At 44.6% G+C, this 26,643-nt stretch overlaps 1 protein-coding gene across 8 annotated transcripts in view; it reads right to left on the bottom strand.

Annotated features, from left to right (window-relative positions):
• LOC117266673 (AT-rich interactive domain-containing protein 1B-like) overlaps positions 1 to 26,643 on the bottom strand; it is a 232,511-nt gene that overhangs the window by 187,785 nt on the left and 18,083 nt on the right. For 7 of the 8 annotated variants that reach the window (XM_033641962.2, XM_033641965.2, XM_033641963.2 and 4 more), the window contains exon 1: positions 3,681 to 5,069. The exons of the other annotated variant lie outside the window; for it this stretch is intronic. In XM_033641962.2, the coding sequence (XP_033497853.2) occupies positions 3,681 to 4,925 (1,245 nt within the window). In that variant the 5' untranslated portion in view covers positions 4,926 to 5,069. Of the gene's footprint in view, positions 1 to 3,680; positions 5,070 to 26,643 lie in introns of those variants that run through there. 8 annotated transcript variants of the gene reach the window in all.

The raw sequence follows: 26,643 nt of genomic DNA, 5'->3' as shown, positions 1-26,643 counted from the left end.
CACACATACACACATACACAAACAGAGAGACAGAGAGAAGAGACACACACTCAAGGACATACACAGAAAATCTAAACACACACCCAGAAAAAAAAAAAGAAGCACCCAAACACACACTTGCGTGCCCATTTCCTGCCCAGACCCCATGGGCTGTCTGTCCAATGCAGAACATGTACCATAAATTAAATTCCAGCAGCCACAGTCAGGCCCATCACTATGCACAAGGCTCCCTGAGATAGCCGCATAATACAATGTGACATTGATGCATTGCTCCTATTATAAAGTCTTTGTTCGTATCACACTAATAATTCATAAGAGAGAAATGTAAACAGTATGCACTGGAGAGCACTGCGAGCAGGAATCATTTCAAGGTAAGCACATTACCAAGGATGGGATTGGGTCTAGTCTTTGATATGGAGAACTACCGAGCTTTGATTTCAATTCTAAAAAAACAAAGGCAAAAACACGGAGCATAATAGCGATAAATTAGTGGAAACTGTAGATATCCATTCATTTTTCTTTTATTAGGTCAGATTTTAAATGAGTTGCTGCTGCAATTATCTAAGCAACAACACTATTTCCAACTTCCTAGGTCCTCATTATTATCTACTAATTACTTTTATTGTTCTGTGTGTGTGTTGTGTGTGTGTTCTGATTAGTGAATAGCAGACAGATTCTTGTTACGCATACAGGTTGAGACACAATATGCTGTTACGTTTATGATGTCGACGTAAGTCATTAGGATTGCACATATGCTGTTGTATTACTGCTATACGTACACGCTGCACATAAGCACGGGGGAAAAAAACACATTGAGCAGGAGCGGCCTGGATTGAAAGCAGCTGATGTGTTGACAAACATGCACACACACATTTACGCATAAGGTCACAAACTGAACGCTGAATATTGTTCTGTTATCCCTCAATCAAGTAGGCCACGGTAATCGGAAAAACTAGGACAATGTCATTTTGATAAGAGAGCAGGTTCATGCACACACCTCTAAATAACATATCTCACATATCTCTGATGTGTGCGCACATACACAACAAACACACACACACACACACACACACAGACACAGTGGTAGGGCTCTGTCTTCATTTTGGTGAGTGGCCAGACAAGTGAGTGTGTGTGGGGGGGGGGGACGACAGCAGTGTAAATGAGGTGCACTCGTTTCGCTCACAGCTTGCTCCTGAAGAGAGGCAGTGGGGAGGGAAATTGAATTTGAAAGAGGGGAAACTGTGCCAACAGGTGACAGAGGCGTGCTCCGACCAAACGCACTCTGAAGTGAAGCGCAGTCATATCACGGGGCCAATTTGGAGGCAGTATTATGCACTACACCGCTCGCCTTTCTCGCACAGCCTGTCAGTGCACAGGAGAGCAGTGCTGCCGCTCCAAATATGAATTAAACATAGGGCTTTTGTAGCGTGAATATACTGCTGCTGAAATGTTGGTAGAGACGAGAAAAAACACAGTCGCACATGCACTTACTCCTGAAGTGGGAAACTGAAGAAAAAAAATACATTTGCAGTATATAATGTTAAATATAATATTTGTTTAGGGGGCCGGTTTGTTGGAATCATATGTACTAAAAAACAAGTAAAGAACATGGCTCATGTGACTGATACGCTGTCTGAGTTTCATTAAGGCGTCTGATATATATATAAATATATATATATATATAATATTAATATCCAATCTGCACACAATCAGTAATAATTACTGTAGTAAGGAGTGCGATTACTGTACGTTTCTCTTGACCACCTCATTGGTGCATAATTTGATACAATCAATACCGCAGCAAACCCTCCCACGCTAAAACATTCACTTAATTTCCCCAGCATCCAACACAAATTGCCTTTGATTGAAACAATGTAGGCTAATGAACTGCTTTTGTTTTGCGAGAGGCACACAGTATAAGCTATGCTCAACCACCTTACCCTCCAGTCGTCCAGATGTGCCATCCAGCAGTGCGAATAATTTAGTGCATCAAAAACAACCGCAGAATAATGGCTCTTCTGGAGAAACACTGTGCTGCGTTAGGGCAGAGTTCTGAGCTGCCAGTGACTGCCTCCCCCGGCTGCGGGTCTGCACGTTACTGACACATCAGTGCTTGAGCACAGGCTTCGGGGACACCCAGGGATCCTTGAGTGCAGTCCCCAGAAACAGGGGAGAGAATACTTGAATAATCAGTGACACTTTCTTCCCCTCTCTCAGCTGTTACCACTGAGGTGCCCTCGAGCAAGGCACTCAACCCCCAGCTGCAGCAGTGGCCAACAGAACTCAGCTTGCAGGGGTTGTTGTGTAAAACTGTGGCTGGGAATACAAGTGTTTCCAGAAAAAGTAAATTTTCCTTAGATTGCAAAGTGTCAATGCACACCCTATTCCATAATGCATTAACATCACATTTATAAGATATGTTGGAGGCTTTCTCTAAATTCTGCTTGAAATGAAACATTTATATCAAACAGAACAAACACAACTGGAAAATCCTTCACAAATAACACGTAATCCAATACTACAACTCCACATTATTTCTTTTTTGTCATCCCGAGCTGACATTGAAGTGTTTTTGTACGTCTTTTCAGCGTGGAAAAATGATGTGAATAATTATTTTTATTATCAGGAGCAGCCTACACTTTCATAAAACTTCAATTATTGCGTTGGACGGCCTCCAAGTCTGGAGTATTCCCATAAGACGTGAATGCAGCATCACTACAGCGCCATGGCCAAGGATCCCTGCAAGAAGCCTCCTCTTTTTTTGAGTGCAGTCTGCCCAGCGGGGCCACGGGGAGCCAATCAGATGGCAGACAGGGTGTCAACTGTGAGCTGGGAGTACGGAGAGCTTTTAGCCAGTTTACCTCCACTATTCAAATTGTGAGCTGCATGGGAATAAACGAGGCGCACAGAAGCGCTCCGCTCGATACGGAGCGCGCGCGGAGAGGGACAGACGGTCTTTGCACGGCCGCGGCGTACGTCTTATTTTTTTAAATCACTTAAATATAACATGATAATAAATATCTGCGCCCATAATGATCATCCATGTACATTTTTTATAGGGATAATTTACTTTTGTTCGACGAGCGCCTCGAACACAACACGTCCTCTAAACAGGGCGTTTCGCAACGTGTCTGACACCACGTCGGCAGAGAGGTGAATCTGGCCAACATCAATGTTGCTTTTTAATCTACTGAATAAAACTAAAAATGAAATAAAACAGTGAGTACACAAGAATATGAACTTAGAAAAGGGGCTGATATAAGCACAGCTTTTGATATAGCTTATCAATTATTGTAGAGGATCATTAAACAACCCAATCGATAAAGCACATTTAAAATAAAAACATTTTTGCTACAAGTTTTCTTTCCTTTTCCTGTCATGTTATAGCTCAGGCAGCTCTAATATTTAAAACGTTTACACAAGTCAGAATTGTGCACACTTAATTGACTTTCTTCTACATAACACCCCTTGATAAAAAAAAAAAATATTAACAGGTGTATAATTCACTTAGAAACTTCAACACTCTGGTCCACATATAATGGTCCATGTCCGAGGCACACTGACTGTATTTGTGATCAACATACACACACACCACCTGGTAATTATGAGTGACACACCAGCGCTGAGAAACGCAAGTTCAGTGCCGCACACCGGCTGACTGAGAAGTTTCCCAAACTTACCTGCGTCCTGCCGAGGCCTTGCCCTCCGTTGCCCGGACTCATTGAATGAGGGTGGTTTCTTTGCTGTGCTCCCCAGCCGTGGGCCGAGGTGGCACCATAATGGGGCCCCACGTCTTTCCCCAGGCCCATGCCGGCTTGCTGCTGCGCCGTGGAGCCGCCGTAGTCTTGATATGCACCGCCATAGCCCCGCATCATGGGGCTCGGGGACGTCAGCAGTTGGTTGAGGGTCGGGGTGGCCCCTGAAGGATGCTGCTGCTGCTGCTGCTGAGTTTGTCCTGGGAACCTCTGAAAGCCACCCGAAGCAGCACCCAGGGGTGACTTGCCCTGGCTTGCTGAAGAGTTGCTGCCCATCATCATGTTCCCAGGTTGCCGGCATCCAGAGGGGCCCATCATCCCGTAGGCCCCGCCACCGTAGCCCGCCCGGTACGCCGGGTACTGATTGTACTGGCTGTTGTGGTACCCTGCTTCGTGGGAGTTCTCCATGCTGTTATGTGCCGTGGAGTGCGTTATCCCCATCCCACTGCTTTGCTGCTGCTGTCCGCCATGTTGCTCGTAACAGGGCCTTGGAGTGTAATAGTTGTTATTAAACTCAGAGTTGTTACTAGTTGGCCCCAAGTTAGAGTGTTCATACCTGGTACCCATCATCCTCTCCGCGGGTTTACAGGTGAGCTCCCCCTCACCTTTTCCTGGCATGTGCTGCTGTGGCTCCCCCTGGCCCCCCAACAGGTTTTCTTTGCCGCCGTGGTGTTGGTGATCCATACCTCGGTCCCCACGGGGCCCCTGGCCGTTGTTATTGGCGGTGTTGTTACTTTGGATCTGTCGCTGCTGATGTGGCGCAAATTGGCCGAATTGCGGCGGCGGCTGCTGCTGCGGCGGTTGAGACTGAGGGGGATCTCCGCTCCCCACACATTTCAGCTTGTGATTCGCGATCAAACCCGTTTCCATCGAGGAAGTGGTTGAATTAGTCGAAGCCGTGGCGGACGTGAGGTTATTCCCATCCTTGTCGTGGCCGTCCGAAGCGTTGTGAGTCGTGGAAGTTGAATGAACCATGTTGAGCTCGTTTCGGCGGTGATGGTCTACATTATTCAGAGTCCCATCTCCGGCACCCAGCATCGGTCCAGTCCGTTGTACGGTCCCTCCTCCTCCTCCGGATTTCCCCGAATTGAGCTCCGGACCCAAACCGCTGGATAATTTCTTATTTTTGTTATTAGTTCTGGTCGGAGCCGAGGCAACTTGCGCAGCCATGGTCACTCCAACATCTCAGCGCGCAGTGACAGCAAGCCCCGACCAGCCTTGCACACAGAGAATAATACAAGAGGGAAGAAAAACACAAGCTGGGAGGAGAAAAATATATTCAGTGAAAAAGCAAGCTTTGTTCTAGCGCTGGTGTTGCTGTGGTGGTGGTGAAACGGTGCGTCAGTGAGGCTTCATGTTGAAAGTTTCTCTGGCAGGTTTAAACGAAACTTTTTCTCTTCCCCCCTCCGCCTCTCCTCCATCCCGGTTCTCGGTAATATGTAGCAGCGTCTCCCGGAGCCCTTGTGGCCCAGCATGGCATGAGAGAGAGCGGGCTCTACCAGCTTATCCACCTCCAGGGCTCCGGCGCGCCTCGCATGGAAAATCCGGACTGGAGTAGCGAGCCATTACGCACGCTGCATTTTGATGTTTCTGTCTTTAACGAGGCTTTGACGGCTGATTAAACAATTAAAAAACATTCACTGATGGTGGCTGTAGTTTTACACAGCACACGTTTTCTTACTGTCATTATAACATCCAGATTTCTTTTGGTAATTCCACCTCTCAGGCGGTCAAGGAATGACTCCTTCTCTTGAGTTTAAAGTGCACAATACTCTCTAACAAACAATAACCTGACACATCGGGCATCTCCAATTTACGCACAGACACTGCTCCTCCCGTCCACACGGATCCTTCACATAACCACACCAGCAGCTGTTAACTTTGCCCGAGTGAGTTTCTACACGCAGTTATCCAGATCTGATTTTCCCTCTTCCCAGCCTCTCTGTCCCTCGGCTCAAGCCAGTTCTCTGCAGCTCTGACAGGAGTCGGACACGCAACCACAAGCTGTGCGCAATAATGTTGCCATCGGAATAAGAATGTAATCACACTTTATAGCAGCTATAATGTTGTAATATCTGTACCAGAGTTCATCCACTATGCGCCTCAATCACTTCTTTTCAGCCTGAAAAGGAGTAATGCTCCCCTTCAACAAAAGAACCATTGCAATCGTGTCATAGCAGGGAAACCATGGAAATATCATAAACTATAAACTATATAATATTCCACGGGTGTAATAGCAGATAAAAAAATGCCATTCAGTACGATTAGGTCACTATAAACTCACTAAGTTTCCATAGGAATGTAATATGAATACTATGAATATTAAAGCCATTCTTCATTAGGGTCTTATTTGAATAAAAGGCTACATTCTTTAATTTCCTTGGTTGGTTTTACTTTGTCAAAGAGAAGTCTGTCTGAAATGATAATGAAATAAAAAATGAAAAAAAAAAATCAACCCCAGGCTGCAGTGTAGGACCACACAAAACCAAAGTCTACAAGATATGCTATCCCATCAGTGGTATTCAAACATGAATGTAAAATAGTGCTTAGTAAAGAAGCTGGGGTGTCTGTTGGGACTTGAATGAGCAGAGGGTCTGCTTTGATGAGATCAGATGCATTTGATCAACAGAGGGAGCTGTGGATGAAAGAGGGATGGAGGGGAGGAGGGGAAGGAGAGGGGGGGCGGTGGGAAGAGAAGGATTTGGGGATGAGAGTTGTGCTGAGGATGGCCGTGATAATGATGATGACTGGTGGTGGTGGGAACAAATGCGATGATGACAACGAAGATGCCAGTGGTGGAGGTAATGATGACCATAGTAATGGCGATGACTATAGGGGAAGTGATGAGCATATTTTTCTAACGCCTAATTGTTGCTTCAGGTCACATATTGGTGAAACAAGGAGGCACAATTCACTCTGCCTTAGACTGTGTATAGTGTGAGATAATTCACTATGAAGCCATGTCCATGACAATGGGAAGACCCCTGCTGGAGATACAGCGTCAGTACAAGTTGGAGCTTATATATGTATAAAAATACAAGCAGAAACACATCTCATGTTTCAGTAGGGCAGAACTGAGTGAGAGGGTGGGACAGCCTTATGCAAAAAAACATTTATTTAACTACTTGTGTAACATGAAGGAAAAAATATTATTACATGACAGCAAGAGGCTTAATCACACTTTCCCAAATGGAACCCACTCATTGAAGAGAAAAAGCGAGTGACATCCCTGGAAACCTCTCGCAGCCGTTTGCCTTTATGAGCCCATATGGCAGAGAATAAAAGCAATAACGTTGTTAGGGCCCAACTACAAAGTCTCCATGGTGTTCACCATTCAGTATACTCAGGCCCAGCCTATAGCATCAACAAGACCAGATGGCTATTTATCTATAGGACACCCCGAGAAGACATCACGTTTACACCCTCTGTGCATGCGAGAGTGTGAGAAAGGAGAATGTGTAGGTGACAGAAAGTAACTGCTGTTGGTCCGTGTGTGTGTCGACAAAACTATATCTCTTTAAACGATGGAGAATTTCTTCATGTTAGGGATTCATCACTGGTTATGTGCACCTTTTCTGATTAGAACAAGCCTCATCCACACCCTTCCTGTTCTCTGTACTTTGTGCACATGACGATTCTGGCTCTCATCAGTGTCCCAGATCAAAGCCTCGGCTCTGATCTCATCTAGAGCAATACTAAGGCTGACAGAGAGGGGACCTGGAGCATTAGCATATTCTATGATGGCGCCGGGCTTTTCAAGCCGTTGCCTCGGCTGCAGCTCTGGGTGTGCGCGCTGTGGCTTTGCAACTCTAATTTTCCTCTCTCGCTCATTAAAAAAAGCCCACTGTTCTCCTATTAATTCGCAGACACACTGATCTGTTTGAATGGCGAGGATGGGTGTGTGTGCGGGAGGAGGGAGGTGGAGGAGGGCAATGGCTCAGCGCATTTGCATTTATGTTTAATTTATAACCTTCAGGGGCCCCCTGATGCAGCAAGATTGAAACAATAACTCCAGACAAACACGGGGAAGAGAGGAGGAGGAGCCGGAGGAGGGTGGATGGAATTAAAAATATACAGATCTGGGATGGTATGTGCTTTGCATATGCGTTTGAGAGTCTGAGTGTGTGCGATGGTGAGGATGCTGTTACTGCATGTGCACCCGTGTGCGTGCATGTTTGTGAGTAGTCGTTCGTGCATCTGCATCAAGGTGTATCTGAAACTCAAACACACACACATACACACACACACACACACACACACAGAAAGAGAGAGGCAGAGGTCTCCAATCCACGGGGGGATAACATGCCACGGTGAGTGTCTGTCAGGAGGAGAGCTGGAGTCTGTTCCGGGGGAGTCTGCAGGGATCTCCCCCTAGCAGCACAGCACAGAACAACACAACACAGCAGACAGCAGCAGCAGCAGCAGCAGTAGCAGCACAAGCCTGGCCAAGCACAGAAAGTGGGTCAGCCCAAAAACACACACAAACACACAGATACACTCTCACACAGCTCAGACGGATGCAGCCCCGGTGTCACACTGTGGGTGTGTTTGAAAAAAAAAGAGAGAGAAAGAGCGTGCAGAGAGAAAGAGAATGCATCGATGACGGTTTGTGTACGTGAGAGAGAGCATGGTAGTATATTTTGCATTAGTGATGTTGGGGGGGTGGTGGTGGGGGGGTTGTTTAAGATGAAGGGTGGATGGCTAAGAAGGAGGAGAGAGGGGGTGTAGCTGAGACAAAAAGCCAGCCAGCCATTGTGAGCACACCCTATGGAAGTGCATCAAATTGATCCATAGTCTTTTCATTTCAGGCTTGGGTAAATAACAGCATTTGCATTGATCAGTCTGCAAAACCAGGCAACGATGGGCTTGGGAGCATACGGTATGTGCGTGTCTGGATGTGTGTGTGCGTGTGTGTGTGTTTGTGTGGCTGCTAACAAAACACATCTCTTATTCCTTTCTGCTCCTTGCGGAGTCGAGGGCCTCACCAGAGCCCTACAAACGGCTATGATGGATAAAATGTTTTCAACAACACTTGAGAGGAGTGGATGCTATTGTGTCCGCCTGTATACTGAAACACAGAATCACAGAATTCCCAGGACGCCGCATGCTCTATTTATGTGTTATGAAAAACATGACTCAAAAGAAAACGGGAAACAGCTATGCTCTACTTTCACTGTCAGCTATCATGTGAAGTGTGAAGAGGAGGAAGAGGATGAGAGCGAGATACAGACAGGGAGAGGAGAGCAGAGGAGAGTGATTTTCTTCATCCACAGATCCTATCCTGGAGGTGACAGGGGACTGGGCTCTCAGGAACCCCCCCCCCCCCCCCCCCCCCCCACCTTCTACCTCCCCCCCATACCTCCATCCCTTCTTCCCCCTCTGATGCCTGTCACTGCTCCTCTCCCTCCCTCCCTCCCTCCCTCCCTCCCTTCTCCTGACTGGAGGAGTGTGTGAAGTGTCCCCCGAGAGGCACAGACTCAAAGACGGTATTTACAAGATCCACACTGAGCCCACTTTTAACTGCCTGTGAAGAACTTCTCCCGCCGCCTTTGATGTGCAAACCTAATGGGGAAGAGCTCGCCGGCAGTCATTGCATATGTTAGCGTGGCAACGTGAGCTAATCCGCTAGCATTGCAAGGTAGACTTCATGCTGCTTGTAGTAAGTGACTACTTCAAATGCTGTATAGCTTTGGTGCATTGCTGCCCTTGGAAAAGTCCCCATTGGCATTAGAAGCTGACGCGATGCATCAACTGCTACAGCAATTTAGTGGCACCAGTAGCAAAAGATGAGCACTTTGCTTTTTTCATTGTGTACTTAGCATATTCATGAGTTGATATAGAAGCCTGTTGATGTGATCTTTAAGACTATAAAAACTCGATGCAATGTGCAAAATGTAAAAACCACAACATGATTATCTACCCAGTTTACAGTAAGTACATGAGCAGATCCTACACCCTTTCTTCACTGGGATTTTTTTTTAAAGTGGTGCAATAAATAAGAAAGCTTTGATTCCCCTGTCACTTGACATTTCTACCCAGATGGGATGACTAACATCAACAAAGGAGTCAGCAGAGCGAGCTCTCCCACATCGAAAAACCCGCTGCAGCCGGCAAGTCTGTTTAAAGCAGTTTTTCTTTGTTCTGCATTCTGGCATAAGTGGTATTAAGGAAAGAGAACTGATGCATCAGAGCAACTGGCGCCCTCTGCCTTCTGTCAATTGAAAGGTCAAAGGTCAGATTTAGGAACTCATTTGCTCGGTTAAACCAACATGCACACACACATACACACAATACGCAGAGGTAATACACTGACACACCGTCCAACTTAGTTTTATCTTTGACAACGGCACAGAGAAGGAAGGCTTTCATAAAAAAACAGAAGCATTTGGAACGATTTTGAATTAGGCTAATTAGGTTTGTGTTTTGTTTGTTGTTCAGGAGGCATGATCAAAGTGATATTTCACCAATTTGTGTCAGCTCCGGAGGAGAGGAGGAAGAGTTTGGAGAATGCTGCCTATTAATCTCCACAGGTTCAGCGCGCTGTGCGTTAGGGACGGTAATCAAAACAAGAGAATTATGAATAATGAAAAGTGTTGATCAGAAATGAAACAAAACAGTAGATTTGTGCTTTATTAGTGGCTTATTAGTAACAGGATTGGACTCTGCGGTTTTTCATATTTTCCTGTTTCCCCCCTCTTTAAAGGGGGTGGGTGGGGGGGTGGCTTCAATTTCAATGCATGCTCAATCCTCCCTGCTCAGCCTGAGTGGAAGAAGAAAAATCAAAGGGATGTGGATGGCTTGACCCAGGAGCTCAGAGTCTGAGAGCAACTGGCTGTTTTGATCTTATCTAATATTTATGAATAACTTCCTTGATATTTCCTTCGCTCCATGAAGCCGTCCGCTTTTACAGTGTTACACAATGATGTCTTAGAGGGGCGATGACGGAGATCAAACGGGGACTGGGCTCAGAATACAGAGCGCGCGCTCTCTCTCTCTCTCCGTAGCCTGGGAGGAAACTCAGCAGCAAGCTATCTAACGCTGTGTGATTGAAATACAAGCTCCACTAGGCTGCAGCGTGCAGTGTGATGATATTTGTATTTGTGTCTCTGTCAAAGGAATACGGGAACAGAAAGGGAAAACACTGTCACCGTTTGAGCACAGAGACGTGCATGTCTGTGTTTCTGCCTGTGATTGCATCCTATGCATCTCTGCCCGTGTATATGCGTGTTTTCTGCAATGGAGATGATTCCACCATCTGCCTATCCATGGCTTTCCCAGAGCCACTCGCTACGGAACCATTCAAGGCTGTTTGGATCAGTAATGGCCTCAGATGCTTTTCACTATCTCTTCACAAAAGTCAAGTGTTCTCAACATGTTATTTGCCCAAAGTGGCCCTGTTCCAAGGCTCTATTGTTAGCCTAATGGAGGCTAGACGACACTAAGACTCTAATTATGGACACCAACGATCAGCCCTGATAATATTGCAAGCAAAGTGGGTAATTTGTGGCTGTTGTGTTGAAGGGTTGAGGGGAGGCGAAGAAAAGGGAGGGGTGGGGAGGAGATGAAGGGAGGTGGGGAAGTTGTTTTCTTGTGTCATCGCCCCGTCGTCCGTCACCCTCATCATTCCCCCAGAGCAGAGAGCCAAGATGTGGGCACAGCAGGAGAATATTAATGGACTGTGTGACATTATGGTTCCCGCCCATTCAAAAGGAATGTTCTATTACATTATGGGCCATCAACAGGTGATTTCTCACCACTCACTGGGCTTCATCGAAGTATACTCCTATTTCATAAAGTGCCCGCACGGCACAGCTCAAGTGCCCATTCGTCTTATTTAATACAGATATTACACATACAGTTGACTCATGCTTATAGATCAATGGCTTGTTTGTCACTAAGCTTGCTGCATAGCTTTCCTCATATCTACCTGAAAGATTATCCAATAAAAATTGACTGAGAGTCAAGATCTGACTGCATGGATTTTTTGCACACAATTCCAAAAGGATGGAGCAGTAACAAGTCATCTCCGCATCCGGCCCAGTCGCCAGACGAAAATGTCGGTGTGGCATGTTCCTGCAAACCACTGATATGTTACATTTTTAAATTTCATACACATCATGTTGATGTTTCTAAAGTGGCGTAGTTCTGATTACATGTGAATGAGCTGACTTTGTCATGACACATGGAAGAGACGGCTGCCGAGCTGTCAAGATCACTGCTCAACAACAACTGCTGTGTTTTTTAGCAAGCCATTGCTGCATTTCCAGTGTTTTTTTTTTTTTCCACCCAAAGCAGGTGTTTTTTAGAGACATCACTGCGTTTCCAATGGGGGATTGTGCCACCAAATGTAATGTATTTGTGGTTTGCAGAAATGTACAGTGCCAACAGTATTGTGGTGATTGGGTTGCAGCATCATAGCACTTCCTAGTAACCCAATTCCCCCAATAACAGCTACTGTGAAAGATTGGACAAAGCTTGGCCTTTAGCTTAAGTGCGGCCTGAGGTAAACAGCCTATCACGATCAATACAGTGCAGTGCCAGAATTGGCAAGACAGACACCAAAGCAACTCAGCAAGCCTGTGCCTATTCTGTCAACACCCCAAATCAAAGCCCCTCTCCCTTGAGTGATCTGTCCAAACAATTAAAATGGAACCTCTTTGTACCATCACACTTAACATGTCAGACAGAAAAATGAAAGGAGCCTCGTGTATTGGAGCTGCATGCCGTGACGCCTCCTGTGACAAGCCCCACGGAGAGAGCGGCACGCCACAGGAATGACGGCACTGTTCAAATTTTAAATATGTTTTGACACAAAATCAAAAGTTGCTCACCATTATGGGGGAGAGATTCCCCATTTTTTGTGTGATCACTTATTAGACCCCTAGGTGAACGAGGCAGAAATACTGACACCTGAATATTCTCTTTTCACTTTCTTTGACATTTTTTTTTAGCAGATCTGGGAATCATTTCACATTGTGAGATATCATTTCATAGTAAGATTGAAGCTCTGATCTCTCCACATCTGAGGCTCATGAAAAGCCACCAGTGATCAGTGAGGATTCCTGCGTGAGTTGCTGGGTTTTATCTGCCTCACATTCTCCCTTCTGGTGTCCAAAGCTAGGTTTGCTGCTGTTCCATTTCTGATTATAGTAGTATAGGTGATTTGACGGCTTTGCTGCTGCAGCTCTGATAACGAATATTGGGCTATTTCTAACAATCCTGAAAATACACTGCACTAGAATAACCAGGATTTGTCTGTCTGTTTGAAAGCTGATTGGCTTGATGAATTTGATCCCCAAAGCATAGTGATTGGACAAGAACTAATCAGCCGACCAATCCCATCAATCAAAATAGCTGCCATCTGACATCTTTTTGTCAAACGACAATGCCGTTGTGTGGCGAATAATACATTTTCCTTTCACATTAATAAGCTTGAGTGGCTTTAAACATAATGGAAAGCAAGACTATTTCATGGGCTTTCACTGTACTCTATACATAATCCTGAAGATGAAATTCCTAATCTTCTACCAAACAGGGGAGAGGTTTTTTTTTAAAGCAGGACCCCAATTATGCCCAGCCACAAATTAGCATGTTTAATGCAGCAAAATGTTTTAATAAAGAATAAAAGCAAGGCAGCAGAAAACAAAAGCCAACTGGGTAATAAGATTATCTCTGCCAGGCGCCCAGTGCACATCATTGTAGTTCACACAAATGGAAGAGATTATAAGTCACATTCAAAACAGCCTAATCCGTGAAAGACTCTCGATATGATTACTTTCTATTACGTTTGGTGACTGAGTGCGATGGATTTATCTGGAATCCTGAGGAGTCTTTAAAGTACAGTTGGACATAAAGGCAAAGAGCCAGTTGAAGATTAGTTGAATCCATCTGTGATAAGCTTCAACAGTTTGGCCACAAACAGAGATAAACACAAATCTGAAGACCAGATGATGTAATACACATTCGACAGTTATAGATTATCCCTTCAGATCAGAAATTTACATAATGTATCAAAGGCATTATCGCTTTCCAAAACACACAAATAGATTATTTACATATTTGTCATGAAATTGTTACATTTCAAAGTTTTTAGTCACAAGAATCTTTTGTACAAGATCTGTCTCATTGCCACCGTAACTGCTGTTTAGAGTGTTACATTGTTCTTAGTCACTGTTGTAGGTATTCCTCCGCTGTGTCCCATCTCTCTTGGGCCGATTACAGCCTCCTTCATCCCTGACCTCCCCTTAGTTCCTGACAAGGTCAAACATCTCCCATTAGGGCGAACCAGGCCTCGCCTTTTGCCAGCGAAGTATCCAAGTCGTACATCGTGAAGGTCAGGGGCTGCATAATGAACTGGAAAATGTCAGTTATATTACTCCCCATTTAAATAGCGGATTTTCCGGCACCAGGAACAAGGGTGATATTTACCCTTTTTCCTGCGCAGACCCGGAGCGAAGAGTCCTCTTAATCCAGCTTGGGGTGTGAAATTGAGTCGTATGTGTGAGGGAATGTGATTTCCTGGTTCCAGAGATGAGTGAGTCTGCTATGTTATACTACACTACAACCAAGTCTTCTTCACCAGGGGAAAAACATGAGGAGAAAAACTGTAATACCTCCTTCCCCGTGCATTAGTGGTGCCTACAGTGGGAGAAAATTCACATGCTGGATGCTAAAAAGCAAAAATGATAGCAATGAAGATAAGTGGGAAAACAACAGCTAAATAAGATAATAAATGCATGACTGATATTCTTCTAATGCCAAAATATATGCCCACTGAAGTGACGGAGCAATTACTAATTATTAGTCTGATTATTCATATTTCCCAGCACATTCACACACCGACAGGAATGTCAACGGCTGCATAAATTAGCGTGAGAATAAAACAGGAGAGGCGACAGGGCTGAGATGACAAAAGGGCATCCAAAGGAGAATGTTAATAATGATTCCTCTAAAACAATTTCCATTAATTTTCAGCCATCTCGCTGGGGAGTAATATCTACATGCCCGAGGCAGATTTAAATTGCATAGTCTGCCTGAGAAAGGAGACGAAGACTCCCCAGTGTCCAGCTGCTCTCATCAGAACAGGAAGACTCGAGGAACACCCGGGAGACAGCACCACAATAGTGGAAGCTAAGCTATTAGCACAGCATCAAGCCAGGGGAGAGACAAACTGGATACTCATTGTTTTGAATGATGCTGCCGTGTAACAACACACGAGAGACAGGTGCAAGCCAATGCTGGATTTCCTGGATTTTTCCTCACTTGATGTTTAGACACACTACCTCAAGTGGACAGTGCTGCCAGACTGTAGCTCTATCTGTACTGCCTGCCGCACAGCTAACAGACAATGTCAAAGGTAGGACGTGAATAATACGATCATTTCATATTCTGACTCCCTGCCAGGGAATATGTCACTTGGACACCGGGTCACATACCCAGTCACCGTGTGAAGGCAGAGCCGGGGCCGTGAGCTTTGCCGAGAGGAGAGGGAAGGCAGCCAGCTAATGTCACACATACCAGCATCAGGGATTTTCTCCGCCACCCGCCCCCTAAAGTTATTCTGTGGCCGAGCTGGCATCTCGCCTCTCTTCACGGCCTACGTGAGCCCACTTTGCTCGGTGACACCGGCCATGTCTCCTGGGTATGGGCACACCTGGCAGACTGTCAGCGGGCACAGGTTTTAAGAGAGGGCGAAGAGGGTAAGAAAGGGAGGGGCTGGCGTTCTGGGATATCTTTAGGCAAGAGACGACAGTGTGTAATCCACACACTACAGTGCTTTGGAGAGCGAGTCAGCTGTCTCCACTGGCCTTATGATTACTTTGAAAGACAAATATAGATATTGACAGAAGCTGCAAATACTTTATAATTATCAGTATTTGAATTATACTGTGTTTTTGGGGGGTGGGGTCTTTTTTCACACACTTCTGACACATAGGCATATTAAACAACACATGAAAGTCACCCATGAGTCATGATAAACTATAAAGCCCCTGCATGTGTCCAGATCAATCATGCTACATGTATTGTTAAAAGAACCGTCAGCCACACTGTCCAGGGCAGAGCTGTGAACACACATTTAAAAGTACAGACATTAGATCTTGATTCAATATTATGGATGTCTTATACCATTAATTGCAGCATTAGAAATTCTAAATTCTAATTACAGTTTTAGATCCTGAAATATTATAATATAGTTGCTTCTGGGGGAGTTTGGGTCTCTTTTGGAGGGAGCTAAGCCACCTCTGACTCCTCTGTAATTCACATGTTTTGGTTTTTTTATATCCAAAACATGATACATTCTCTCTACCAGCTTGTGAAACATCATTAATATCATCATAAGTTTTATTGGCTGATATTAGCTTAATGCAGATATCTCAGTATTAGCTCATGCAGTCCTTCTAACACTAAAAAAAAAAAAAAAATTCAAGGATCCTTATCAAAAATATTTATGTTCATGTTATGCCTTTATGTGAAATATGTCCTCAATATATCCAATGTCAATTTTTTAAACTCTTAAATATTGGTTTCCACCTCAGAAATGCAGTAGGGGTTGGGCTCTAATTATGAGGTACTCTCCACTAAATAACAGACAATATTTACAAGAGTGAAACACATCTAACAATCAATATAGTCTACCCTATTGGCAACAGATGACAGTGCGTGGCTGACATTTGATTTTAATGCTCCAATCCATACTTGTGAATTGTGTGACTACTCAGTTGGTCGTGATTAAAAATATAGGTCAGTTTCCCTGCAGTGATTACACTGATTACATTATAACAATAGCAGTTTATTAGGGGGATCAGTTTAGTGTTAGCGTTAGTGTTATATTCTTGTATTTTTTATGATGGTGGGGCATTAAGTTTGTTTACATTTGGATCATGGATCGTCCAGAAATTCAACAGCCATCACTGGTCAAATATAGTGGTCTCAGCTGGCTCTCCATAATGTACAGCAGTTATCTCTTTTATCTATAGAATTAATTTCAAAACATGCAAGGGAAACACAAAACCACCCAGAAGCACCGAGCACACATTTAGCATCTCCTCCCACAGTCACTCACACAAGACCATATAATAAAAACAAAGTTTCCTCCCAATAAAACTTTTCTAATATCCTGTCCCTCGGCTGCTTCTCGAAGAGGTTAGATGTCTCATTTGCAAGTGAGGGCCAGGAGAAGAGACGGCTGCCCACCAGCCTGTCCGTCAGAGCAGCTCGCTGGGGAGAGCGTGTGCGCGAGCTTGAAGGAGTGTGTGTGTATGTGTGTGTGTGTGTGTTGATTAATATCAGGAGGGCAGGGCAGTGCTCAGGCTGCGGCTGTCGGTGAGAGCGACAGAGGACAGTTCTTTTCACTGCCGCCCGGGGAGAAGTCTGCTGGCGGAGGGGGTAATGAGCCAGAAACAGGCTGAGAGGAGAGAGGGGAAGGCTGAGAGGAGAGGAGTGGAGGAGGCACAAGGACAGGCCGGCACATTCTACCCCCACCTCACACACACACACACACACCCTTCACTCAATCTCTCTCTTTCCCTTACGCTGCCATCCCTCACCCACCCACAGCAAGCCAAGCACCATCAAGGTTCCCCTGGATTTTTTTTTCCTTCACCATTTGACACTCGTTCCCCACTTCCCTCTGTCTGGCTCTCTGTCTGTTCTGCTCTACATCCCTCTCTAACTTGAAAAATACATTTATATGTGCCTGCATGCACACATTCATGGGTTAGGCTCACACGCATCCCTGCATACCCAGTCATATGGGACCTATGGCACACTACATTACACCCAATTACTATGAACAAGGTTGCAGTTCACTGAAGAGGTTACATGGTTTAAAATAACCTGATTTTACAAATAATGCAACATTGTTTAAGGATTTTCTGACATTTGGGAATACTGCTTATTATGCTGTAACAAATAAGATACCAATAACATTCGTGTGTATTCAACACAGTAGCTAGAAGTTGTGTTTAGCCTAGCTTAGGCCAGCCTTATACCAAACAAACTTTCAAGCAATTTCCCTGTTGGAGACAAATTTCCAATGTCAGAATAAAATCATGAGTGTTACTAGAGTTGTGGCACACTGCTGTGATCATCATCATCATCATCATGTGTAAACAGATAATAAAACTCAGTCCAAGCTGTCTTATGTCTTTTGTTTTTTTTTTTCTCATTTTGACGTTCCTACAAAATCAAACATGTTTAATATTATCATTAGTTTTTAGTCTTGGCTCATGCAAATATTGAAGTTTAATGATGTGACACTGTCAACAATTAATAGGTGCACTCTCTCCAGCACCAAAGTAGAGACAGCAAACCAGGTAAACAGGAAACATGGAGGGGACGGGAAGGTGCAAGAACGTGAACAAGTTTCAGTTCTGTTGGGCTGGGAAAAGGAGGGGAAACTTGTAGAGTACACAAAGTCAGTGTTTAACGCAGCATGTATCTGATCCACCAACAAGCACCTATTTTAGTGAGGAATCCTATTTTTTTTAACAGTTCATAATATTTGACTATGAATACTGATTGTCCCAGTCCTAGCTTACAGTGGAGTACATGAGGATGTCCTTACTGAAATGTAGACATTTTGGTTTTCATTGAATCTGCCTGTATAGATGCCTTCTTCAACCTGTTTTTCAGTGCCTTGTAATTATTATCATTATCATTATCACTCACAGTATTTAAAAGATTCAGATTTACCTCTAACCAGGCGTAACAATGTCATATCTAACCTTGCCAGGGTTCAACGCTAAGGTTTTTTTTTCACTTGCCCAGTCGGGCAAGTTGGTCAGAGATCTACTTGCCCAAAGTCAGTTTTTACTTGCCCTATAAAAATTGTTTAATTTAAGCGGCTATCAAATAACAAAGACTGCAGTTATTTTTATGCTATGTAATCTTTATTCACACTGTATTTATTAATTAAAACAACATATGTCATGTATTGTAGCTTAATTCCTACACAAAAGTGACAGTGTCAGGGCTTAAAGTGAAAAATTTGTCAATCGTTCTCCGTCTATAATTTTGCTCCCTACTTGAGCCATGCCCACCTCTGTTTATTTTTCACCCCTCTCTCCAGTTCTGCTGTATTAACACCGGGTTTAATATATTATGCTTCCATCTCTCTGCCCTGCTCTACTCTACTTCAACGCTACTTAGCTCTCTCTCTACTCTACCAGTAGACTACCACATCCACCTGTTGCACAAAACGCACACAGCAGTGTTTCCCCTAGGATGGAGTTGTAGCAGCAGAGGTGAAGCACACGCATGAAAAATAATTTTCACATGCATGAAACTTTTTTGTATGCTTGCAAAGCACAGCCTGCTGGGATGTTTCTATGTATCTACTGGCACCAGAAGGGCTCTTTAGGACTAAGTACATACAGTACATGTGTGCACAGTAATGAGCAGGTGAAATGTCTGTCTAGCTTACATATGAAGTGTCTCAAGATTTAGGAACATACAATTTTATTGAATATAATAAAAGTAAAAAGTCACATGACATGCTGCTCTTTTGTGCTATGACCTATTTAAGTGTTGGAAGTTGTTATTTACGTGACAACGCCTGAACGCAACACAAGCTCAGCAGGAGTGCCGTGCTACGCTGCTGTGCGAGCAGCGTGTTTGTCTGTGCGTAACAGCAATCTGTTGATGGTTATTTACACAGTGTCCATAACAATAACTTTGTCAGCTGACAAACTGCACCGGGCTCGGGGTCAGGTTTGGTCAGGAAAATGCGGCCCGAGCCGCTCTAGCGTGCTCACCTGTGTGTGTGGCAGAACTCCGCCGTGCGCGATACAGAGAGCAGAGGAGAATTGTTAACGGGTGACCATGTAGAGACATTAATGACACAATGACATAACACCATAAATAGTATATTGTTCTGTTATTATATGAAGCATCCGTCTTGCAAAATAATATCAATGGGGGCTGTGGGCAGGACATTGTTACACAGCTGTGCCCGTGACTTCAGGCAGAGAGACCGCTGCATCAGAGCCGAAGGAGCACGTTTTAAAATACATTTATTTTATCAATTAGTTATTAACTTTTACTATTTTTAGCAACTTGCCCGATCGGGCAAGTGAGTTGTTAGTTTACTTGCCCGACCTTGAGTTTTACTTGCCCTGGGCAATCGGGCAAACCTTATTGTTGAGCCCTGCTTGCTGAAAGAGAGAGCACGTTTTCAGAAGTTCACGTAACATGTCTGAAGAGAGAGACAAACAGCTTATCAGTGTTTCCAACAAGACATTCACAGACTGTCTGATACTTGTGTGTCAGGGCCTTAATATGTGTGTAGAAACAACTTCACAGCTCTCTCAATGATACACCTCTCCTTATATAGAGAAATGGGGGTGTGGCAGTATGCTGATTGCAAATAGCAAGCATGTGCCTGTCATTTTAGAATGACTATGACTATGTCACTAACATATGCAGAGTGGTAAGAACAAAATCAGCCAGTGCAAACACATCATGAATCTGATGGTAATTTTGCATACGCACTTCTTTTACACGCATAGTAAGAACATTTCTACGCACATATTACTAAATGAGGTCCAATGTCTTTAGATGTCAGACAATGGTAGTAGTTAATCTTTTAAAGTCTTTCAAAGTCTCTACTTTATGATAAACATTAGCATAGACACTAGAAGTCAGCCTTATTTAGCTAACATATTATTGTGGTAAAATCCAGAAGGATTTGTGGTAACAAACAGAACTTGCTATCAGATATGATCGGGTTATTTAATGACACAGGAGCAGTAACCACAGGCACCTTGTGGGAAACAACAGTGGTCTTCTGGGGGGCACTGGGAACAGACACAGAAAAAGACCACACCACCACAGACAAGAAAAATGGACTGTGACAATAGTGTTTGTTGTTTTAGTTTAGGGTCACTACATCTAACTATACTTAAAGCTGCTCTAATAAACACTTGTATACTGTCAAACCCACATGGTATTGTCACCAGATTCTGCCGGTCCCCCCAGCTCTGTGCCGTTTTAGCAGCCTTCAAGTCATTGTTTCGAGCTTAACGGTCTTACATTCGCCAGGCCACCTGAAACTCCACTCCAAATGAATGCTAAAACTTTTAGCCCAAATCCTGATCCTAATCTTGCGAATTGTTCTAATTTGAAGAGACAGAATGAGTACTTCAAAAAGTATCTATCCTCCTCTTCAATGTAGAATCCCATAATGCTACTACTGCTGCCCTCCAAAGCCTTGAAACAAGTGCCTTGCTTCACCATTCACCATGGAACAAAAATGTTCTGCGGCCCTGTAAATCTCTCTGACTACTACAGCACTTGGACAACACTCATAACAGCGATGGCCTCAGAGCAGTAAGCCATAAAAAAGACACAGCCACGGGAAAAATGGGGCAGCATGTGCCTTTTCACAGTGGCCAGAGGGCGATGAGGTAAACAAGAGGCCATGGGTGGGGATTAAGAATGGATGTTCAGTGTTATGGCTGGGTCGTGGTGTCAGAGGCTAGTCGTGCTGTCTGAGAATATTACTCTCTGGATGAATTTTTTTTTTTTTTAGAGCATTGGCCACTTGGCTGCGTGCTTTCTAGATGGAGGATTGGGACTATCTGCGGAGAGAGGATGCATCCACTAAGACTTATGAGAGAAAGCTGGTCGGGGGGGGGTCTGGGGGTGGGCAGGAAATAACATGAGCAATTTCATAAATGGAAGGGAGAGGCTGTGACTTCCTAAATCGCCTGTGAAAGACAGAGGGAGGGAGCGGTGAGGCGGGGGAGACGGTGAACGAAGGGGACGACAGGGAGAGAGATGGAGGGAGGCGAGAGGGAGCGTGACGCAAAGTGTGAAAGAGAGAGGAGAGGAGAGCCTGGGCTTGGTGGTAAATGGATATAACTGGGTGAGGGAGGCAGGGGCAAAGTGAGAAAGAGAGAGGCTGGAGAGATGAAAAGATGAAGAGGGCAGATTTCCCACCAGCTGAGTGAGCACCTCTATTACCCTTTCTCTCTCCCTCCATGCCTCCCTGTGCCGTTCCCTCCCCTCCTCTATCTCTGTGTCCTATCAGCCTCAGTGTGGCATCCTCTCACATCAGATTAGCTCCAGCCCAGAGAGACGGTTCAAACTCCTCTGTCAAAGTTATTTAAAACACATCTGATGCTGAGGCCACGCTCCGTTCTGCTCCCTCCCACCATCTGTCTTTCTCCCTGTTCGTCCTTGTCGTGGCCCAAACTTGGGCTGAGGCTGGAGCTCCAGTCTCGGCAGCTCAGCTGGGATGCACATCTCCCCATGGCGTCAAAAGTCACTATCAATCAAACATGAGGGTGCGGGGGAGGACCTAGGTGTGGCAGGAGGCAGGAAGGAAGGGAGACTGCAGGAGACTTGCATAAATCACCAGCCGGAGGAAAAATGTCAAAGATAAACATGACCTGGATATTCAGATTCATATGTCCTCTTTGAGTGTGGATTTTATAATAATGGACCTATAGAGGAAGCGCCATTTAAACCTCTATTGTTCAGTTTACTAAAAAGCAAAGCAGATTCCTTGGTAACGTCTTCTTATGATTTTTTTAATCTCTGCAAATCGACAGACACATGTTAGTGAGAGCTGAACACTGCAATCTCATGGAGCAGTTAAAGGAAGTTCGGCTTTATAGAGGCATGACTGCGCATTGACCAGCATGCCATGGACGACTCCTGTGAGTGAGAGGAACAGATCACGCCATGAGCCACTGTGTCAAGGCTTCATCCCACCTGATGAGAGAGGCCAGTTTGGTGTGGCACGGCACAGCCCGCCACAGCCCATTTTCTGACAGAGACGGCTGTTTGAGCTCTCCAGTCATGGCCTCAGTGATGAATGGCCTCCACTGCCAGGAAAAGAAAGGAAAAGGGGGCCTGGGAGCCCTCCAAGGATCAATATGTACGCACAGGAGGACCTGCTTCGCATGTTAAAAACCCTGATCCAGCCCCAGCCCCCCTGCCCGCTCGCTCCGCTGTCTCCTGCATCACTGACGGACAAGCCTCTGGGAGTGAGTGGGCGGGGAACTGAGGCTGAGGAGGGAGGACTTCAGTGTGTGTATGTATGGGTGCATGTGTATCTACATGAAGTGTGTCAGCAGGTTTCTAGAGGGGCTGGCATGTCAGCAAACTCAAGGTCGACATGGCACGCACAAGCGCAAGATGCACGCGCTCACACATGCTCGCACAACTCTGCAAATCCACCCACTGTTGACGCTTTGAAAGGGGCCACACTGTGACATGGTAATTCAGAGGTGTCTAAGGCGATGGATATCCTATTAATGAGCCCAAAACAATGACTAGACTAATGAGCTTATAATGGGAATATTGAATGCATGGGAATGGGATTGGGCGTTGTGTGAGCCAAGAAAAGGGACCATTGAATGAGAGCCAATGTACAAGGGCTAGAGGGCTAAAAGCTTGAGACGAATACAAACTGCAAGGGGCGTAGCAGTGGCTGTAGGGGTAGGGCTGTGCGGAGGGGTGCACAGTGGACCCAAATCAATACACCCCTACCCGCCTTGCCTCGTTGGGTTTGTGATATACGAGAGCAGGCAGCTTCTCTGAGCATAAATAAAACATGAAAATGCAACAAATTATCAGGCCGAATGGACAGAGATCTATTTACTCAGTAATGCTGTATTTTTTTTATTTGTCAGATCAGTCTGGGGTGGGAGGGACTGATTGTTACCCTGCATCCAATTTGAGTCAACCGAGTGCTGAGATGTGATTCAGCTTCTGTTTGTGAATTAATGAATTAATCAAAGACCGGTTGGTTGGGGAGGGGGGACGAGAAGCGAACCGAGCAAACGGCAAGCTGTGACGGGCTAATAGCTGGAAAGGGAATTACAGTCCAATTGCTCTGTCTTATTCTGGCCCTAATGCTGCCGAGGCCTTTTGCTGCGAGCTGGGCAGCCCCTCCGTGTGATTTGATTCCATTTGGAGAGCCTTATTTTCCTCTTGATCTCACACATTAAGGACCTTGCTATTCACCAGAGCAGGAAAAAGCAGGAGGACAGTCAGAGCAATGGAATGGATTAGCACACAGCTGTTGAGACCGGGCAGGTCAATGTTTTAAATCTCTGGCCCTGTCCGCTTAAATCTGCTGGCCTGTACTTCACAGACACTCGTGAATCTAAAAGGGATGAATAGCTCTGAGCAAGATGGTTGGGAGTTAAAAAAAAACAACTGTGGTTTCCTAAAGGCTGAGGTGGTGCCCTGGTAAAAATGGGCATTTAGTTGCCAAGCAAGATAATCCTTAGAAGTGGTTTAAAAACAACAGAGGCCACATGGAAAGCATCCTAATGTGGAACAGCTGACCGGGTCTCCACTTGGACCATGAAGGATTTCAAACGGAAATCTTGCAGCATTACTGCACTCCTCAATGGACAGCCCTGAAGTACTGAAAATCTATACTCAAGTAAGTATAAGTACAATTACTGCCATAAAAAATGACTCAAGTAAAAGTGAAAATTACCATTTAACAAATCTACTCAAGTAAGAAGGTACCTGGTTAATAAATTACTCCAAATACAAGGTACTTTTTGCATGAGCCAGTGCAAAAAAATAAAGACTGCACATAAAAAAAATAAGTAGATGTAGGTAGACTAGTACAACAAATAAGGATATCCTTTACAGGTATGAACCATCTCTGATTCTCTCTCCATTGCTTCTTGTCTGCCCCTCTCTTCCTTGCCATAACATTAAAGATTAACTTTACACATGAAAAAACAACATAGCTAACATCAGCTAACTTACTACATTTTCACTTACAGTACGTGCAGCTTACTTCAATGCACTTGGGGAGGTTAGAAAATTAGTTTTTAAAAGCAGAGATGTCAGTGTTTTTTGTCTTTTTCAGATTTTGGTATAAAATGTGTGAATGGATGTGGCCAGAGATTGTCGCTGGAAGCTGCCTCTTATTCTGGGTTTTGCTCCATCATCATCGCATTATGGTCAAAAGACAGGTGGTGCTTCTTTTTCTTACAGGTAGCTCACAACTTGGCATCTGGTGCTACGAGGTGCTCCTCGTATAGTAAAAACTGCTCAGGAATGGCTTAAGGAACACTGGAAAGAGTTTAAGGCACCAACCTGGCCCCAAAATTCCCAAGATCTCAATCTGATTGAGCACCCATCGGATGTTCTGGTACCCCAACTCACAACCCACAGGACTCAAAGGATCCACTGCCAATGCCCCAGTGCCAAACACCATAGGACACCCCTAGAGGTGCTGTGTTTATGCCTTGACAGGTCAGAGTCAAGTCCGATCCAAAGGACCCAACAGTACAGCAGGGGTACCTCTAGGGTACCACCGTGTCCCACAAATGCTTGATGTGATTGGAAGCTGGGGTACTTTGAGGCCAGCTCAATGCCTTGAGCTTGCTGTCATGTTACTTGGGCCATTCCTGAGCAGTTTTTGTGTGTGGCATGGCACATTGTACTGCTGAGGAGGCCCCTGCCACTGTGGAGTGCCGTTGTCATGAGGGGTTGTACTCTGCAACGGTGTTTGGGCGGGTGTAGACTCACAAGTCAGTCTTTAGACGCTTTGCTTAACTAAAGACTGATGACTTTCTCCCTGATTTTGTGTTTAGATGGGCAGATACAATTTGAGAGTATAACTGAACTCTTATGCTCGTAAACACAGTCCGACTAGAAACACGTGTAGCGGTACAAAATCAAAGTTAGTGGATGTTTGTCGTGTTGGCGGCGACTCTCGCCAACTAAAAGAAACAAACATAATCTTTTACAAGGCCATGACTCATCCGTCCGGCCGGATTATATAGAGAATTGCCTTGTTGTTCACAAATACTTCCGGGTAGAAAACCAGCAGAGTTTAGCTATATATCTATCTATATCTATCTATATATATAACACATTTTTCATGTCACTATATAACTGTTTAGACAAATCTGATGTTTGTAAAGTCTATAAACACAATGATTGAACAAAGATTACTATTCAGTAACATGGTTATCGTAGATTAGCTGGGCTAACCGTTGGCTGTTAGCCGTGTTAGCTGTTAGTGGTGTCTGTAATAGGTAATAACTCATTAAACGGTCCGTGAAAATTTTTTTTTTTTTCCAGCGGATATCTTAGTTACAACATGGTTGAGCTAGCAAAGGAGTTTTGTGTTGCTATGTGTGGTATTTATTCAGTTTTAGGAAATCACGATGTCTAGAAAGCATCAGTGGCTGCAGCTGACAGGGTCAGCTAACAGCAGCAGCAAAACTAACATCAGGACGTCATCTGTTAAAAGCCTTCCCTTGTCGGATACGACATGAAACTACTCCAGTTAGCTCAATCATGTTGTAACTAAGACATCCGCTGGAAAAAATATTTTTTTCACGGATGAGCACACATTTGATAAAACGGAGTTAAATCTCTCGGCATCCATTTTCAAGCTCTCTGTGTGTTTGTTTCCTTGCGGACGAGAAAAGGGGGAGCGCACATTTCCGGGAGGGCGTGTCCTTTTAAAAAATGCAAGAGGCGTTGCTTTGTTGCCGGCCGTTTTCTCTGGTGTGTTAAACACACTTTAGAAAGGAGTGCCCCCAGACTATCAGAAGGTGGAGATCTCTGATTGTCTGGTGGCGAGACTAGGGCGGGTGGTGCGTGTCAAGTGGCATCGACATGAATGTCAGGACCCAAGGTTTCCCAGCAGAACATTGCATTATTACAAGATGATCAGTGTTATTCACTTCACCCGCCAGTAGTTTTAATATTTTTGCTGATCAGTATATACTGCAATTTATTACCTTTGTCCATATTTGTTTTTTATCTAATAAGATAAAGTTTTCAGTATGATCATCTCACTTTAGTCATTGGTATTGTAGCAACATTTATCTAGTGGACTGAAAAAGTTTAGTTTGTATTTGGAATATTAATAGTATATATAATTTAAAAATTGAGG

Source organism: Epinephelus lanceolatus, chromosome 15 (genome assembly GCF_041903045.1).
Source record: "Epinephelus lanceolatus isolate andai-2023 chromosome 15, ASM4190304v1, whole genome shotgun sequence".
NCBI classification, from domain to species: domain Eukaryota; kingdom Metazoa; phylum Chordata; class Actinopteri; order Perciformes; family Serranidae; genus Epinephelus; species Epinephelus lanceolatus.
Note: the sequence above shows the minus strand (reverse complement) of the source record. Positions and strands in the feature narration are given on the sequence as shown.